This window comes from Neocloeon triangulifer, unplaced genomic scaffold, assembly GCF_031216515.1.
Source record: "Neocloeon triangulifer isolate White Clay Creek 2 clone unplaced genomic scaffold, ASM3121651v1 ptg000003l, whole genome shotgun sequence".
Classification (NCBI taxonomy): Eukaryota; Metazoa; Arthropoda; class Insecta; order Ephemeroptera; family Baetidae; genus Neocloeon; species Neocloeon triangulifer.
This window is the reverse complement of record NW_026775546.1, coordinates 12392626-12407629: the sequence shown is the minus strand read 5'-3', so window position 1 is coordinate 12407629 and position 15004 is coordinate 12392626. Positions and strand designations below refer to the sequence as shown.

At 35.3% G+C, this 15004-nt stretch overlaps 3 protein-coding genes across 3 annotated transcripts; 1 reads left to right on the top strand and 2 right to left on the bottom strand.

The window, feature by feature from the left end:
• The first annotated feature begins 37 nt into the window (after positions 1-37).
• LOC132205702 (phosphatidylinositol 3-kinase catalytic subunit type 3) lies at positions 38-4121 on the top strand. The gene is made up of 17 exons (XM_059634952.1): positions 38-141; positions 193-390; positions 443-599; positions 655-765; positions 823-981; positions 1039-1134; positions 1183-1380; positions 1435-1620; positions 1672-1826; positions 2119-2334; positions 2390-2486; positions 2545-2673; positions 2809-2930; positions 2984-3198; positions 3256-3405; positions 3458-3701; positions 3752-4121. Exons 1-17 carry the CDS (start codon positions 71-73, stop codon positions 3981-3983), a joined length of 2736 nt encoding a protein of 911 aa, XP_059490935.1. The 5' UTR covers positions 38-70; the 3' UTR covers positions 3984-4121.
• Positions 4122-4447: 326 nt separating this feature from the next.
• On the bottom strand, positions 4448-5703 carry LOC132192714 (uncharacterized). The gene is made up of 3 exons (XM_059612800.1): positions 5568-5703; positions 5360-5482; positions 4448-5136 (listed from the first exon to the last, which is right to left on the bottom strand). The coding sequence occupies exons 1-3, from the start codon at positions 5680-5682 to the stop codon at positions 4562-4564; spliced, it is 813 nt and encodes a 270-aa protein (XP_059468783.1). The 5' UTR covers positions 5683-5703; the 3' UTR covers positions 4448-4561.
• Positions 5704-7878: 2175 nt separating this feature from the next.
• LOC132192649 (twist-related protein 2-like) lies at positions 7879-13738 on the bottom strand. The gene is made up of 3 exons (XM_059612704.1): positions 13515-13738; positions 12232-12692; positions 7879-8268 (listed from the first exon to the last, which is right to left on the bottom strand). The coding sequence occupies exons 1-2, from the start codon at positions 13710-13712 to the stop codon at positions 12249-12251; spliced, it is 642 nt and encodes a 213-aa protein (XP_059468687.1). The 5' UTR covers positions 13713-13738; the 3' UTR covers positions 7879-8268; positions 12232-12248.
• Positions 13739-15004: the final 1266 nt, after the last annotated feature.

Genomic DNA, 15004 nt, shown 5'->3' with positions numbered 1-15004 from the left:
GCGCATGACAGCCAAAATAGGTCACGTGATCGACGGCGACCAATTCTTCTCGGCGAAAGTTAAATAAAACATGGCTGAAATGGAGGACACTTTCAATTACGTCTACAGCTCGTCCTTGGACGTTCGAGTGCAAATCAAAATGTGAGAATTATTAATAATTTTGGTCCTGATTAACTAACATTATTTCAACAGCGGATCTCTGGAGGGGAAGAGGCAGAAGTACGAGTACGAGAAACTGCTGGAGGACCCGATGCTCAAGTTTTCCGGACTGTACCAGGAGAACAACAACCAACTCGCAGACCTGCTGGTCGAGTGCGAGGTTTTCTCCAACGGCAAGTCTTTGGCCCTTCCCGTGCACACCTGCTACAAGTCCTTCACCAACAGATGGAAGTACAGAACCTCAAAATTAAACTGAATCAATAAATAAGAATAAATTGTGCAGCTGGAACGAATGGGTGACCCTGCCGCTGAGTTACTGCGACCTGCCCAGAAACGCTTTTTTGGCCATCACGATCTACGACTGTGCGGGCCCTCGACGGCGAATCCCGGTTGGAGGCACCACCGTGTCCTTATTCGGCAAACACGGCGTCTTCAGACAGGTAAAAATTGAATTTTATCGAAAATTTGTTTTACTTTTTAAATTTCATATTCCAGGGAATAATTGATTTGCAAGTTTGGCCGGACCAAGTTGCTGACGGATCTGCAAGCAGCACCACTCCGGGGAAAGGAGGCTTCGGAAGGGCAAAAGTTCAAAAACTTTGCAAGGTTTGAGCTGGTTTAGAATTATATAGGATTGAGATTTAACCTTTTATGAATTTGCAGCTTGCGAAGAAGCATCGAAATGGCCACATTGCCAAAGTAGACTGGCTGGACCGTCTTGCCTTCAGAGAAATGGAAATGATCAACGAACAGGAGAAAAGAAACTCCGAGTTTCTCTATTTGATGGTTGAATTTCCCTCTTTTGAAATTGAAGGTTCCAATGTAATTAAAATTTGTACTATTTTGGTAAAATATTTACTAAAAGTTTTGATTTTTCAGTATTCTGTTGTTTACTACGAGAAGGATGGAGATGAAATTTACCAGTTTCGCGTCCAGGCAGACATAGTCACAGTTCCCGACAATGAAATTCTACAGGTTTTTAACACATTCAAAATTGTTCCTTTTATTCCATATTTTATGTAGGAAAACTTGGTGGAAATTAAACATCACAAACTGGCCCGATCCGTCCGAAGTGGTTTGTCAGACAAGGACGTGAAGCCGAATGCCCTAGTCCGAGACCAGCTCCACACAATTGTGGCCTACCCGCCGACCAAAACCCTGACTGCAGAGGAGCAGGACTTGGTGTGGAAGTTCCGATTCTACCTCAGCAGTCAGGAGAAGGTTAAAACTTATTTCAAAATATATTACATTTAAAAAAGAACTTGTTTAATTCAGGCTCTGACGAAATTCCTCAAGTGCGTCAATTGGAACACACCGGCCGAAGCAAAGCAGGCGTTGGACCTGCTGCCCTTGTGGGCGCCGATGGATGTCGAAGATGCCCTTGAACTTCTCAGTCCGAACTTCACTCATCCTGCAGTTCGGCGTTACGCTGTTTCCAGATTGGCCCAAGCGCCTGATGAAGTCGGTACAAAAATCATAATCTTACTTTTCTAAAAGAGGAAGTTTCCGTAGGATTTGCTCTTGTACCTTCTGCAGCTGGTCCAAGCCCTGAAGTATGAGAACTTTGAAGACATCCAGGCCTTCTCCCAAGAGCCGGCAACAGAAGCGGGAAATGAAAAGAGGAAAGTCAGCGTCGATGAGAGCGAATCAACTTCAAAGCAAACAAAGTAGGTTTTTTCCTTTCAAAAAGTGGTGTATAATTTGGCCTAAAGTGTTGAAAATGCTAAATTATTAATTAAGTGAAGTGTAGTTTTACAGGAATTTTAAAAGTTTTTAGGCACAAATTCATGGCTATAAAAGTTTTCTCTTATTTTTACTGTGTAAAATATTTAATATATGACAAAAACCTAATAATGGCCTGCAAAATAAGTACAGTGAAGTTTTTTTTCTTCAGAATTCCGTATCCAATTTGAATTCCTGTTTGTATTCTAATTTCTTTGCTATTACTTGACCTTTCAGGGAATTGAGAAGGTCGTCAAGTTCGAATGTGTCCAACGAGTCGGCAGCCTCAGGTTCTGGCGCCTCAGTTGCAAGGACTGCTTCCCTGATGGACAGCATGACCTTGGCCGAGGCACCGGTCGAACCGATAAAACCGCTAGAACTCGACATGGACCTCAGCACCTTCCTCATCCACAGAGCTTGCCTCAACTCTACCCTGACAAATTACTTCTTTTGGTAAATTTAAATTTCTATTAAATGGTAGAAATTTTTATTTGAAATTTGGATCTAGGTATTTGTGGACGGAGTGCGAAGACGAGGAAACAACTATCAAGTTGGAAACGAGGATTAGAAACATGTACATGGCTGTGATGGGCAGATTTTTAATTGTGAGAATGTTTTTCTTTTTTATAATGCAGATTAATTAAATTGTGATTTTGTCTGTAGACTTTGCAAAAAGGGCCTCCCGAGTATCAAAAGAGACGAGCCTTTCTCAAGAGACAACAGGCATTTATGGACAAACTGGTCAGCCTGATGAAAAGTATTGCCAGGGAAAGCGGAAACAGAAAGAAAAAGGTGAAAATCTAGAAATAAAACCAAATTAAGAAATGAAATTTAGAATTAATATTTTGAATCATTTATTTAAACTTAAATTAATTATCTCCATTTTTTGGAAATGAATTGTTAATAATAACAAAAATATTTTGACAGATTGATCGGCTTCAAGCACTCTTGGCAAACCCGGATTCGTTCAAGTACAACTTTGCCAATTTCGAGCCTTTCCCGTTTCCGCTGGACCCTGAGGTGGAAATCAAAGGAATCATCCCTGGAAAGTAGGTCCTTTTTTCATTTATCTTGCCTTTTAAAATTAATTCCTTTCCGAAAGAACAACCTTGTTCAAGTCGGCGCTGATGCCGTCCAGGCTCACCTTCCTCAGCACCACAGGCCAAGAGTACGTAGCCATCTTCAAACACGGCGACGACCTTCGGCAGGACCAACTCATCCTGCAGATAATCACCCTGATGGACAAACTCCTCCGCAGGGAAAACCTTGATCTCAAACTCACCCCGTACAGAGTTCTCGCAACCAGCAGTAAACACGGTAATTTTAAAGAAGAAAAAATTTCTATTTTTATTAATTTTAAAATTATTTTGGAAGGTTTGGTGCAGTTTGTGGAGTCTTTGCCAGTCGCTGAAGTTCTTGCCACGGAAGGAACAATCCAAAACTTTTTCCGCAAACACAATCCATCGGAAAACGGACCTTACGGAATTGCTTCCGAGGTTATGGACACTTACGTCAGGAGTTGTGGTCAGCTTAAATTATTCATTTTTAATTTAAATACAGGAAATTTCCTTTCCAGCCGGTTATTGTGTGATAACTTACCTCTTGGGAGTTGGCGACAGACATCTGGACAATCTCTTGCTGACCACCACTGGCAAACTATTCCACATTGACTTTGGATACATCTTGGGCAGAGATCCAAAACCGCTGCCGCCGCCCATGAAGTTGAGCAAAGAAATGGTGGAGGCGATGGGAGGAATCAACTCTGAGCACTACCAGGAGTTCCGAAAACAATGCTACACTGCCTTCCTTCATTTGAGGAGGTTTTTACTAATATAATTTATATTTCTGATTTATTTGATTAAATTTTTAGACATGCAAACTTGATTCTGAACTTGTTCTCCTTGATGGTGGACGCTTCGGTGCCGGACATTGCTCTCGAGCCGGACAAAGCGGTGCAGAAAGTCCAGGACAAGTTAAGGCTCGATTTGGGTGACGAGGAAGCAGTGAGTTGTGTGCAGAACTTGTTGGATTTGTCAGTCACGGCCGTGATGGCAGCTCTGGTCGAACAGCTGCACAAGTTTGCCCAGTATTGGAGAAAGTGAAATGTGATATTTTTTGTTTGTCAAATTAACCAAAGCAAAAATTAAATTCCTAATCGTAGATTGACAATTTTTAATACTGTAAATTCATGAGTATTTTTTATCAACATACAAATCCTAAAATTAATTATAGAGGACATTTATATGCTTAATTATTACTATTGTATAAGAAACAAGTTAGAAATTTGATATTGAAATATTAAATATATTATTTCATCCAAATGATTTAAAATTCGCCTTTTTGATTATTTAAAATTAAATTTTTTTTAATTTAACAGGATGACAAAAAGTATTTTCTGGTTTATTATTTTTACTGTAATTGAAATGCATATTATTATGAATTAAAAATGATATTTATTGATTAGTTTTATAATACTTATTAAAAATCTTAGATTATATTTTACAATTAAAACAAGAAAGAAGCTATATTATGTATTAATTAATGCATAATAATAAAATGTGTCTAATACTACTATTCAAGTATAAAATATTACAGCAAAAAAAGTATCAATTGCGTCTTTGCTAAAGCATTTTTAGATCATTTAATGAATAATGAATGGAAGCAATTAAAAAGGTTATTTTCATTCTTCTTGATTTTCAGTCACCGAATCCAATCTCTCATAAATGTTGAAGTTTTCGGCAAGCATGAAGCACGATTCGTCCGGAATGCTGGCAATGTTGTCCGCGTAAATCGCTTCTCTTGGTTCATTGTCACTTCCTCGTCTCAATGGTTCCGCTACCTCGGTTGTATTGTCTTCGGAGTTTGCCACTGCCGAGTACAAATCGTTAACCTCAGTCATATTTGGAACTGAGTTTCTGGCTTCGCCCAATTCTTGCATCTCAATCAATTGCTCGTCGCAAGGCTCAGTTGGCGCTGGAGATTTCGGTTTCTTGAACTTTTTGACAAGTATTATGATGTTTTCTACTATGAGAAAAGTTGATAGCAGAGCAACCACCCATTCCAAAGTGTTAAAGTTTTTTTCGCAGGAGATTGTTTTTGACACAACGTCATTTGAGCCAGTGGCGGCGATTGGATTGTGTGTGCTGCTCACTTCATTACACAATTGATTGGTATTTCTCTCAATCATATGAAAATTTTGAGTTTCATCCCTACGATGACGTGCTCCATAGTAGAATAAACTGGGACACTTAGCATCTGGCAATATGATTAATTTTAGATGTAATAAGAAATTAATTAAGGGAAAATAACATTTAATTATAATTCGATATTTCTCTGCAGGCAGAAGAACCAACTAATTTATTTGAATAAAAATTAAATCAAAAAAGATAATTAACATTCACTCAAATGAAAATCTGAACAAAAAAATGTGTAATGTTACAAAACAAAAAAAAGGCAATTAATTAATTCGTATTTTTACCTTCAGTTCTGTTACTTCTGTTGTTGCAATTTATTTCAACTTTGGCATTAGTTTTATTCATTTCACAATTGGCGCATGAGCTTATATTAAATGATTCTTGAATAACTTGTAAGTCATCATGACCTGTAGCAATTAAGTTTTCAAAAATCACTTTCACGGTAATTTTATTAAAAAAAAAAAAAAAAAATAGCTAAAAGAATTTACTTACAATCGTCTGTTGTTAAAGACAGCTTCATGCAATATTTTGTAGTTTTCACATTATTTGCATGCAGACTATGCAGAGCTAGAAATATTGAAATAAAAAGCTTTGAAACCAGCTGCATAGTTCAACCTTGATGGTTTTGTGGCTGGACGATAACTTTGCTTTAAAATCAAATTTCCACAAGTTACACTCACGGCAATATCGCAATCTGAAAGCCACAAAAAAATTTCTCCCCACCCTCCTGCTTTTTGTACTTGCAGCAATTTTAAAAAATTAAATTTTGTTCTATCTACAATTGGAATTTATAATCACTTCAATCAAACACACTAGAATTGTTTTAGTGTTTATTTTTTTATCATGTCTTATAATTCTGAACTATTTTTCTGTAAAAAAAAAAATGATTTAATATTTCATTGTGATTTATATAAGTGTTGAAAATAGTTTAAATTGTGTTTTGTCCTGCAAAAACCTACCCCAACACAGCAACTACTTCCTAATTTCCGACCCTTCTCAAAAATATGGAAGGCAAGATCTCGGGAATGTTTCAAATTAGCTTAATTGGCTGTGCTGTTGGGGACTCTCCTGCTCTCTCTCATTATATATTTTTGCCCGTTCGGCTGAAAAGTCTTGTTTCATTTTGGGGGTGCCGACGAGACTGATTTAATTGAGTGCGCGCCGGTGTCAAATTTATATTCCTTCCTGTCTGCGCGCAAATCGAAAATTTTGACGAATATTTTTAGTTTGAAATTTCACAGTCTTCACTTGGGCCACTTGTAAAAGTTTTAAGAGGATCGCCTCCCTTTGATGGACCTCTTATAAAAGACGAGTCGGTTCTTGCTTCAATAAATAAAAACAGAAGAGTGTGTTTGTAATAAATTATGACGTCAGTCTCGCTGCGTGAGATCTGAAAGAGAGGCAAATGAAAAATGCTCTCTTATTTAAAGAAAACAATGTTTGAATTTTAAAATAAATTTGTTCAAAATTTATCTAATTAATTATTTTCAAAAACTTATTATTTTAAATTTTTACTTCAAACTTATAAGCTATATTTAAATATATTCCAAATTTTTTAAAAATTTGGGTTTAAAGTCGATTTGTGCCCCAAGTCGGTTACCAAAATAATAAGAACGGCGCTGACTTAGTTATGGCCCCGTTTTCCAAATATTTCACTGTCAGCGCGACAACTGCAACTGCACCCCTTCTCATTAAGAAGAAAACGAGTTCATCTTCCTCCCCTCAAACGAGAGAAGACTCAGTCAGAAATGAATGGAGTAGAAAGTTAAAATTTAAATAAGTATTTCTCACATTTTAATATTTTATTTAAATTTTAATGTTCAATTCTATTCGAAATTCCTCACAAAAAAAGCCTGAAAAGCTTTATCAATTTTTATTTTAAGACATTCAGCTTTTCGGAAAGGAAATTCCTAATTGCGGTTTCTGAGATTATTTAATCTTTCCCTTTTTTTATTTGATAAGAATTAAATGGTTGATTAGCACTGTTTTTCCATTTATCTAAAATTATTCTCATTTTTTTTTTAAATTCGAAAAAATTCAAAAATTTTGAGGCAACTCGCTTTTGGTGTGGTGATTTAAAGTCTTGAGAAAAAAATGAGAAATTTTTGGCCGTCGCCCAACGAGCGACGAATTATTACAAGCAGCGCTCATCGTGATGCCCGCCGACATCATATTATTAGTTTAGCGTGAAAACAAACACATAAATTGCGGCTCTGAGCGGCGATTCTATTTTCGATATTGTGCACAGACGAATGTCTATCAACGACACGAAATAAAAAATAAAGCGCCGGCGAAATCTGGTGCGAATCACCGCGGATTTTCGAATTTAATTTGACAAGCGCGAGGTGCACTCGGCAATAATCATGACAGTGCCATTTGACGAGCGATTTATTTCGGGCACATTTCGAGACAGACGTCGTGTCGCTCGTCATAATTTTCACACGCGTGGAGAAACACGATTTTCAGCTGGAAAGAAACGCACCTGATGAAAAATTCTTAAAATTATTTTGGATGATCCGAAAATAAATTTATTTAGATTTTTCTTTCGCAGATTTTCAGTTATTAAATAATTTAATTGTGAATAAGCTGTTCTTCAAATTTAGACAAAGCAATTATAAAAATTAATATTTTTAATACCTTTCAAAATGTTAACAAAAACATTTTGATGTCAATTTTTTCAAAATATTTCTAACTTGTAAAGAAATTTAAGAAATTTCGGAATAATTTATAATTTAAATTAAAATTAAACGCAATTTTCTTTATTTTATTTTCATATAAATTTTTGTATTTCTTTCTATTTAACATTTATCAAACTGTACAAGTTTATACAAAAAATTGAGCCACATTCGATTCTCTTTTTACACAACATCAAAGGACAGTTTTTAATCCAAGTCTTATCTTGTTAAAAAGAGATGAAGTTGTATGTACAAATATATTATTTAAATAAAGCTGCGCGATTTCACATTAGTCATTTTATATTTATACAATAACATTTTTAACAAGTTGAAAGAGTAAGGCACTGAAAATTCTTCAGAATAAATATGAAATCAGAAATCACTGCCAGTCACAGAGGAATGATTTTGACGGGCAGACAGTCGCAGTCGGATTTCAAGAAAAGCCGCCGACTTCAAAAATCTCACCATCCGCACGTTTGTTTGTTAGGAAAGGCCGCGCGCATCAAAGGAGCAGAAACCTGAAACACACAAACCGAGACTCTGTTAATTATAAAATTCGGCTCAACTTCTTTTATTTTACTATTTCTTCCCGGAAGTTTCGTCATTTCCAAGAAGGAAAAGAAAAAGTGACAAGTTTTAAAAGATTAATTTATATTTTAACGAGAGACCAGATTCATTAATTAAATCTGCAGCTGTTTGCTCAAAATGAGGGCAAAATTAATTTTTTTCACAACTTCAAGATAAGTGATCTTAATTATTGTCAAAAAATGGCTTACATCAGGCATAAATGGTAATTTTCTGTGCTAATTAAATTTGTGATGTTTCTTAGATTTATGTGTTAACTTTTTTATGACCTAAAAAAACGATTTCACCTAAATTAAACGTTAAGTTTCACTGGACAGTTATCAAATGTGCAACGGAAGCAAACGGAATTTCCTCCACAATCATAAAAGTCTCAAGCTGAAAGGGCGCTCGGTTGTTTTGAGTTGTATGTGCTGATGATCTAAATAATGGCCGCGTTGCTGGCAATAAAAGACCAGCAACTATTCTATATACATATGTTTATATCAAACTCTGACTGACTCTGAGAACTCCAATATACAAATGCATTAAAACACGCCCCGCCGCGAGAGTCCATTAACAAGATTTTCAAGTCTGATTTTTGTTTACACGGACGTGTCACTCTTCTGGCGCCGATTTCTTGTTTGCCCAAACAAACATTGCAGCGAAATGGAACGAATAATATTTTACTGAAGCCCAAAATCTTTAATTATGTAAATTTACTTGCTTTAAAATTTGAAGCCAGGTTTTTGTTAATTTGCTGTCCTGGTGAAAAAACGCAAAATCCCAATTTAAGTCAAAATTAATTGAAAAATCCGTAGACGGAAAGTGTTCAAAAACAAATTTCCATGTTAAGTTTTATAATATTAATTTAAAATTTGCTCTTATCTTTAGGATTAAAATTTGTATTAAAATTTATATTCATTTAATAATTTTATTCTTCTTCTATAATAAAAATTTATTTTGGATATAATGAAAATTGTTGGTATTTAATATCTTTAATATTAAAAAGAGTTTAATTTCATAAAAATTATGTTTCTTATCAAATAATTCCAAATAATTTGTAATATAAATTTTGGGGAAATTTAATTTATTTCAAAATATCTATTAATTTCCAACAATTATTACATACTTAAACACTTTAAATTATATAATTTTAATCAAAAAATGAGGAGTTTTTTGATCAGATTAAGTTTTGGATGAGGAAGCATCCGCCTGACTCTTTCTAGGAAGTGTGTGATGAATGGGAAACAGACACACACAGATAATAAAAATGATTCCAATTCATAATTTATCAAGAAGTGCTAAAAAAGACTAATTAAGAGCGACGCGCCTGAAGATAAATCTCTGAGAGTTCCTGTTTTCCGCGAATTCGCCTGTTGGGGGTCGAAACAAAAAATCCGTTCAATTTTTCTTAGGCTCTCTGATATAAATATATGCACGCGCGTGGAGAAAGAGGGGCCTTGATAAAAAAAGCTTGGGCGGATGACACATCAAACGGAGCGCATGAAAAATAAGAGCGGTCTGAATGAAGAATCTCTTTCGGGAGGAAGCTTTGGGACAAAAAATGCATGTCGAGCATCCTCCCGGGATTACGAGCGGGGGTGGCAAGAGAGAAATGCGACCGGCGGGGGCACTTTTATTTCTCTCTGGCGGCAAAAAAAAATAAAGAGCTTTGGGCTCATTAGGGGCTGCGCCAAAGATTTTTCAGCAGCAAGAAGTGCTGATTTTCGGTTTTACGACTTGGCTTCCTGTTTTCGTTTGGCCGAGGTGAAATCTTAATGGCTCTTTTGTTCGGGAATTTCGCCAGGGTGACTTTTCGGCTTTTCGCTTCCTTTGAAAAAAGAGTCTTACTTCCTGCACAAATTGTGTAAAAAAATGAACTGCATTTTTCCACACAATACAGCGAACAGAGGCTTGTGTGAAAGCTTTTATCAAAATTGAGTCATGAAATCATGTTCATCCATAATATTATAAGAAGCACGAAAAATTATAAACAAAATATAGAATATTGATGATAGCAAAGCCTAAACTGTAAAATTTATTGTTTTATAATCTAAAATAAATTCTAACAAAGGATCTTTGTGAATCTTGACATTTTTATTCAAAATTTTTAAGAATAAAAACGCATTTTTTTTATAAAAAGGCCTTTTTTAAACTTATTATCCAGAATTTTTATTTGTAATAATGAAATGCAAATTACATCAACCGGTAATTAATTTGTAAAAGGATAAAACGCAGCAAATAAATTAGAAAATTTCCAATTATATCTAAAATTTATTAGTTTTGATTCGAATAGAAAATTGAAAACTGTTACTCAACTTGGATTATAATTAAAATAAATTTAATATGTTCCGGTTACTCTGATTTTTTTGTCTTATAAAAAAACTTTAATTTCAAATTTATTGTGCAAAAAGAACCTTTCATAGCTTGAAAATTTGAATCTACTAAATAATTATTAACTGATTTTTAGTAAAAATATTTCCTCTTCTTACTAAAGCTCTGAAATTTTAGCTTCAAGTCTTATTTCTGAAGAAAATTTCTCTCAAATTTTCGGCGGAAAGATCAAATAGTTTTGTGCTGAATGAGAAAATCCAAGCGCGAAATGAGCTCGGCCGTTTGTTTAATAGGCGCTGCTATATTTATAGAGACTCTTCTTCTCTCTCGGGGCGGCTGCGATATTTATTATCGCGGCGGCGCTTTTATATTTGTGTCGCGTCTAACACGACTAATTTCTGTCACAAAAATCATCTAATGACCAACATTAGGCCGCGATTTATGGGACAGCAAGTAGCGTCGTCAGCACCAAACGCATAAACCATATAGAAAGTATAAAAAAAAGATCGGGTTGAAATTTATGGGCGTGAGACAAAATTGATGGGCAAAACGGAAAACAAAGTACGCTGCATAATTTCGATTTCAAAATGGAGAAAAATTTAATGAAATCGTCCTCGTTTTTAATGCCGCGCCGCGTGACAATAATATTATGACCTACGCAAACAACAACAACTGTTTTTCAAGTGCGAACACATTCATCTCGAAATGTTGTCATCGCAGCCTCAAGTGGCAGCTGCGCCTCCGAATAAGGCTCAAGGGATTTTATGTATTTGAAAATTTTTTTGTGCATCTGCCTCGGCACCAAGACCAGTTTTAGTGCAGCCGCTCTAATTAGAAGCCTTTTACGAACTCGGTGGCTGATAAGTTGAAAACCGTAAAATATTCAAATCACAGCGAGACATTTCTGGCGTTCCATTTTAAATTTGTTAAATCTGGTTTAATTAATTTTTCTCAATCCCTCCAGGGAACAATTATATTCAGTAGAAAAATTTGATAAAGACTGAATTGATTTTTTTGTTTATTAAAAAGAAAATTTCCCCGAGAATATGGGTTTATTTTGTTCCTAAAATAAGTTTATATTAAAATTCATATTATAACTTGGCTTTAAACAATGGAATGCAAAATTTCAATTGAAAAATTAATCTTCAATGACTATTGACTCTAAAAATAAAAAATAAATTAATTGAAATCCAGGAAAATTGAGGCAAACAAGGCAATAACTGGTCTGGATCGCGATTTCGCCCAGTTCCAGGGCTTCTTTAAGTCTTTAAAATGATTAAAATTTAAGAAATTTGGTAAAACATTCCTAAAAGTCAAAATTTTCTTGCAGTTTCAGTGAAGCCACAATCATAAGAATCACTTAAAAAATTTTATGAAAATTTTATTGGAAAAAAATGTTTAGTTTTTAATTTATTTGATGAAAATTATGGGAATTTTTGTTAAACACGAAAGGCAGGCAAATTTTCATTATTTAATTAATGAGATCTGATCTAACTTAGTAAGTGACGAATTTTAAGAAAGAAATAATTGAAAAACAATAGGTTTTTGATGTAATTAATATAAATTTGAAAAATCTCTCTCACCTTGAAAGGGTTGATTGTCAGTAGTCGTCGTGTCCGCTGGTGGATCCGCCGCTGTTCCAATCGCCCTCCATGCGCCACACGCTGAAGGCGTAGCTGAGTTTTTCGTGGGCCACGTAGGAGCAGGAAGGCGCCAACTTGGACGAGCTGGACTGGTCGTGCTGGCCGTTCTGCAGCACCTGGTACAGGAAGTCGATGTAGCGCGACGCCAGCTTGAGCGTCTGGATCTTGGACAGTTTGTCCGAGGGCAGCGTCGGGATGATTTTGCGCAGCGACGCGAACGCGTCGTTCAGACTCTGCGTGCGTTGGCGCTCGCGCACGTTCGCCATGACGCGCTGCGACTGCATTTCCTCGAACGACTGCTGCGTCTTGCGTCGCTGCTTCGAACGCAAAGAACTGTCCGAGCCGCGCCGACGCTTCCGGCCCAGCGTCACCACCTCCGAGCATGACCGCGCCTCGTACGCCTGTCCAAACAAAAATGAAACACGATCTTAATAAAAATTTTGATAAAATAATTTTTCAAGAAAAATTAGAAAAAATTATATAGTGTTCAAAATGAAAAATAAATTGAGATCTTCAGAAACAAATACTGAATTCAAAAATGATAATTACCAAAATTATATATTTTTACACAATTTTTTGCTTCAAAAGAAAATTCGAAAAGTCTCTCTTGAAAAAAATATTGGGGGAAATGTTTAATTTCTTTTATGTTAAATTGTTATTTTTAATTTAATCCAGAATCTTTTTGAAAGTTCATCAAATTTTGGATTTAATTTTAATTAAAAACTGTTAATTCAAAGATTCATTGAGTAAAGAAGCCTGAAAAAATTGCATTCTATTTTAAATCGTTTCGGAGGCACATATAAAAGTTAAATTGGAAAAAAATTGAACTTTTGAACATCACAAAACCTGATTAATATATTGCTTTAATTTCAATTCCATGGTGCTTTTCCATGAATAATTTAATTTCAGAAAATCAAAAGGATGACGAAACATTATTCAAGTCGATACTATTTTTGGTTTAATTTTCGTCAGCAGATCAATTTAGCTCCATTGTTTTCAAATCTGAACACCTCACAAATTTTGAAATTTTTTAGTTAGACTAATTTTTAAGGGAACAAAAACCAGAAACTGCAATTTCAAAAGATAAATTACTTCTTATATTTTCAGATTCAAAAGAGTTTCATGATTCTCATAATTAACTTAAATTAAAAAGAGTAAAATTTTAAATTCAGGATTTCTCTCCGTTCTTGAAAATTAAAGCTTTTTTTCAAACTGTTACTTACGGGATGAATGTGGTGGTCTTCGAAGCTGTACCCATTTTCAGGGGGCTGGTAAAGGTCTGCCGTGTTTTCAGGGTGGTTGCTGTGGTGGAAGAAGCCCCTGCTGGAGCCGAGCTCGAGCAGTCGGAAGTCTGCGTCGGGTGAGGAGCTGCCCATTTCCTCGGCGAACATGCGATTGTCAGTCTCGACTTTGACGAACATCAGGGGTCGGTGGTCGCTGCGAGAATGATCAGATCGAGAAGCACAAGGAAGATGCTCGCGGGGGTGCAGCGCCTCACTCGCGCGCCGCTCTGCACCCCGGCCGCGCCAATCACAGCACAGACTCCGCCTAATTATTTGTGCCAGGGCACTTTATGCTTGCGAGCAGGCCTCAATCGTCTTCTGAAATTTACAATTTAAAATTTAATATTTTTTGTATATATTTACTTACCTCATGGCGCTTGATGGATGAATTTGATGAAAAAAATATTTTTTTAAATAAAAAGTTTCATAAGATCTTTTCGAGTGACTTTGTTTTAAACCATTTAAAAAAGCATATCAGAGATATTTGATCAGCGCAGTTTTTAATTTAACTTGTATGTAACTGTAAATTTATGGTAATCAGTCCTAAAACTGGTTGAAATTCCCTTTTCTTTACTTTATTTAATTCCTTGTTTCATTCCACCTTACTTAGATTAAGGAAATAATTAGAAACAAAAGAAATTCTAATTCAGCAGTTTAAATTAAAATGTTATATTTTTTTAAAAATTGATCGCGTCATTAATTGCAGAATAAATTTTTTCAATCGTAAGTCAAAAATTTGGTTCGTGTTTCATTTTTTCTTTTTTGGTAAAACTGCACAAACTTATTTCATATAATTTTTAAGTAAGCTTTTGCTAATTATTGTCTTAATATCTTGTTATTTTGCTTTTAAATAGGAATTTAGTTGTGATTGATTTTAAAAATTTAACTATAATATTGCAACTATAATATTTCTGTAATTTCTTGAATAGTTTTTTTTATGAAAATTCACTCCTTCGCATTATTATTTCACGTGCAAAATTTACACAATTGCATGAACCTTTTTTTGTATTGAAAATCAGTTTCTCTTTTTAGAAATAGGAACACAAACACCTTCTTTAACAAAAATAGGAAAATACAGCAAAGGGTTGCACTTCCGGACCTTCCACGCCAACTTCCTATTTTATCCTTTTATGCTCTGAATTTAAATACAAGAATAAACATTTAGGTGCAGCACAAAATCTGTTCCTAATTCTGACCGTTTCCGCTTCCACTTGACTCACTCGTCAAAGAGCCGAGTTCATATAATTCAGCACAAAAGTCTGTTCACGTGTCGCGACCATTTCTATTTACTGCGCCGGGCCACACATCAGCAACGGCAGCTGCTCCTCACCCCCGACCTACCCTAAACACAACAAACCCCGACAAAGTCAAGCCAACACACGACATACAGGCTATATTAAAGCTCAAAATTACAATTAATTTAAAAATAA

Bases quoted from the DNA above. Each gene is read 5' to 3' on its own strand.
- LOC132205702 (XM_059634952.1), top strand. From the start codon at position 71: ATGGCTGAAATGGAGGACACTTTCAATTACGTCTACAGCTCGTCCTTG. The intron at 2,335-2,389 runs GTAAATTTAAAT...ATTTGGATCTAG, and splicing joins CTGACAAATTACTTCTTTTG to GTATTTGTGGACGGAGTGCG. The intron at 2,487-2,544 runs GTGAGAATGTTT...TTTTGTCTGTAG, and splicing joins TGATGGGCAGATTTTTAATT to ACTTTGCAAAAAGGGCCTCC.
- LOC132192714 (XM_059612800.1), bottom strand. From the start codon at position 5,682: ATGCAGCTGGTTTCAAAGCTTTTTATTTCAATATTTCTAGCTCTGCAT. The intron at 5,483-5,567 runs GTAAGTAAATTC...TAATTGCTACAG, and splicing joins GTCTTTAACAACAGACGATT to GTCATGATGACTTACAAGTT. The intron at 5,137-5,359 runs GTAAAAATACGA...TCATATTGCCAG, and splicing joins CAGAAGTAACAGAACTGAAG to ATGCTAAGTGTCCCAGTTTA.
- LOC132192649 (XM_059612704.1), bottom strand. From the start codon at position 13,712: ATGTTCGTCAAAGTCGAGACTGACAATCGCATGTTCGCCGAGGAAATG. The intron at 12,693-13,514 runs GTAAGTAACAGT...TTGTTTGGACAG, and splicing joins AAGACCACCACATTCATCCC to GCGTACGAGGCGCGGTCATG.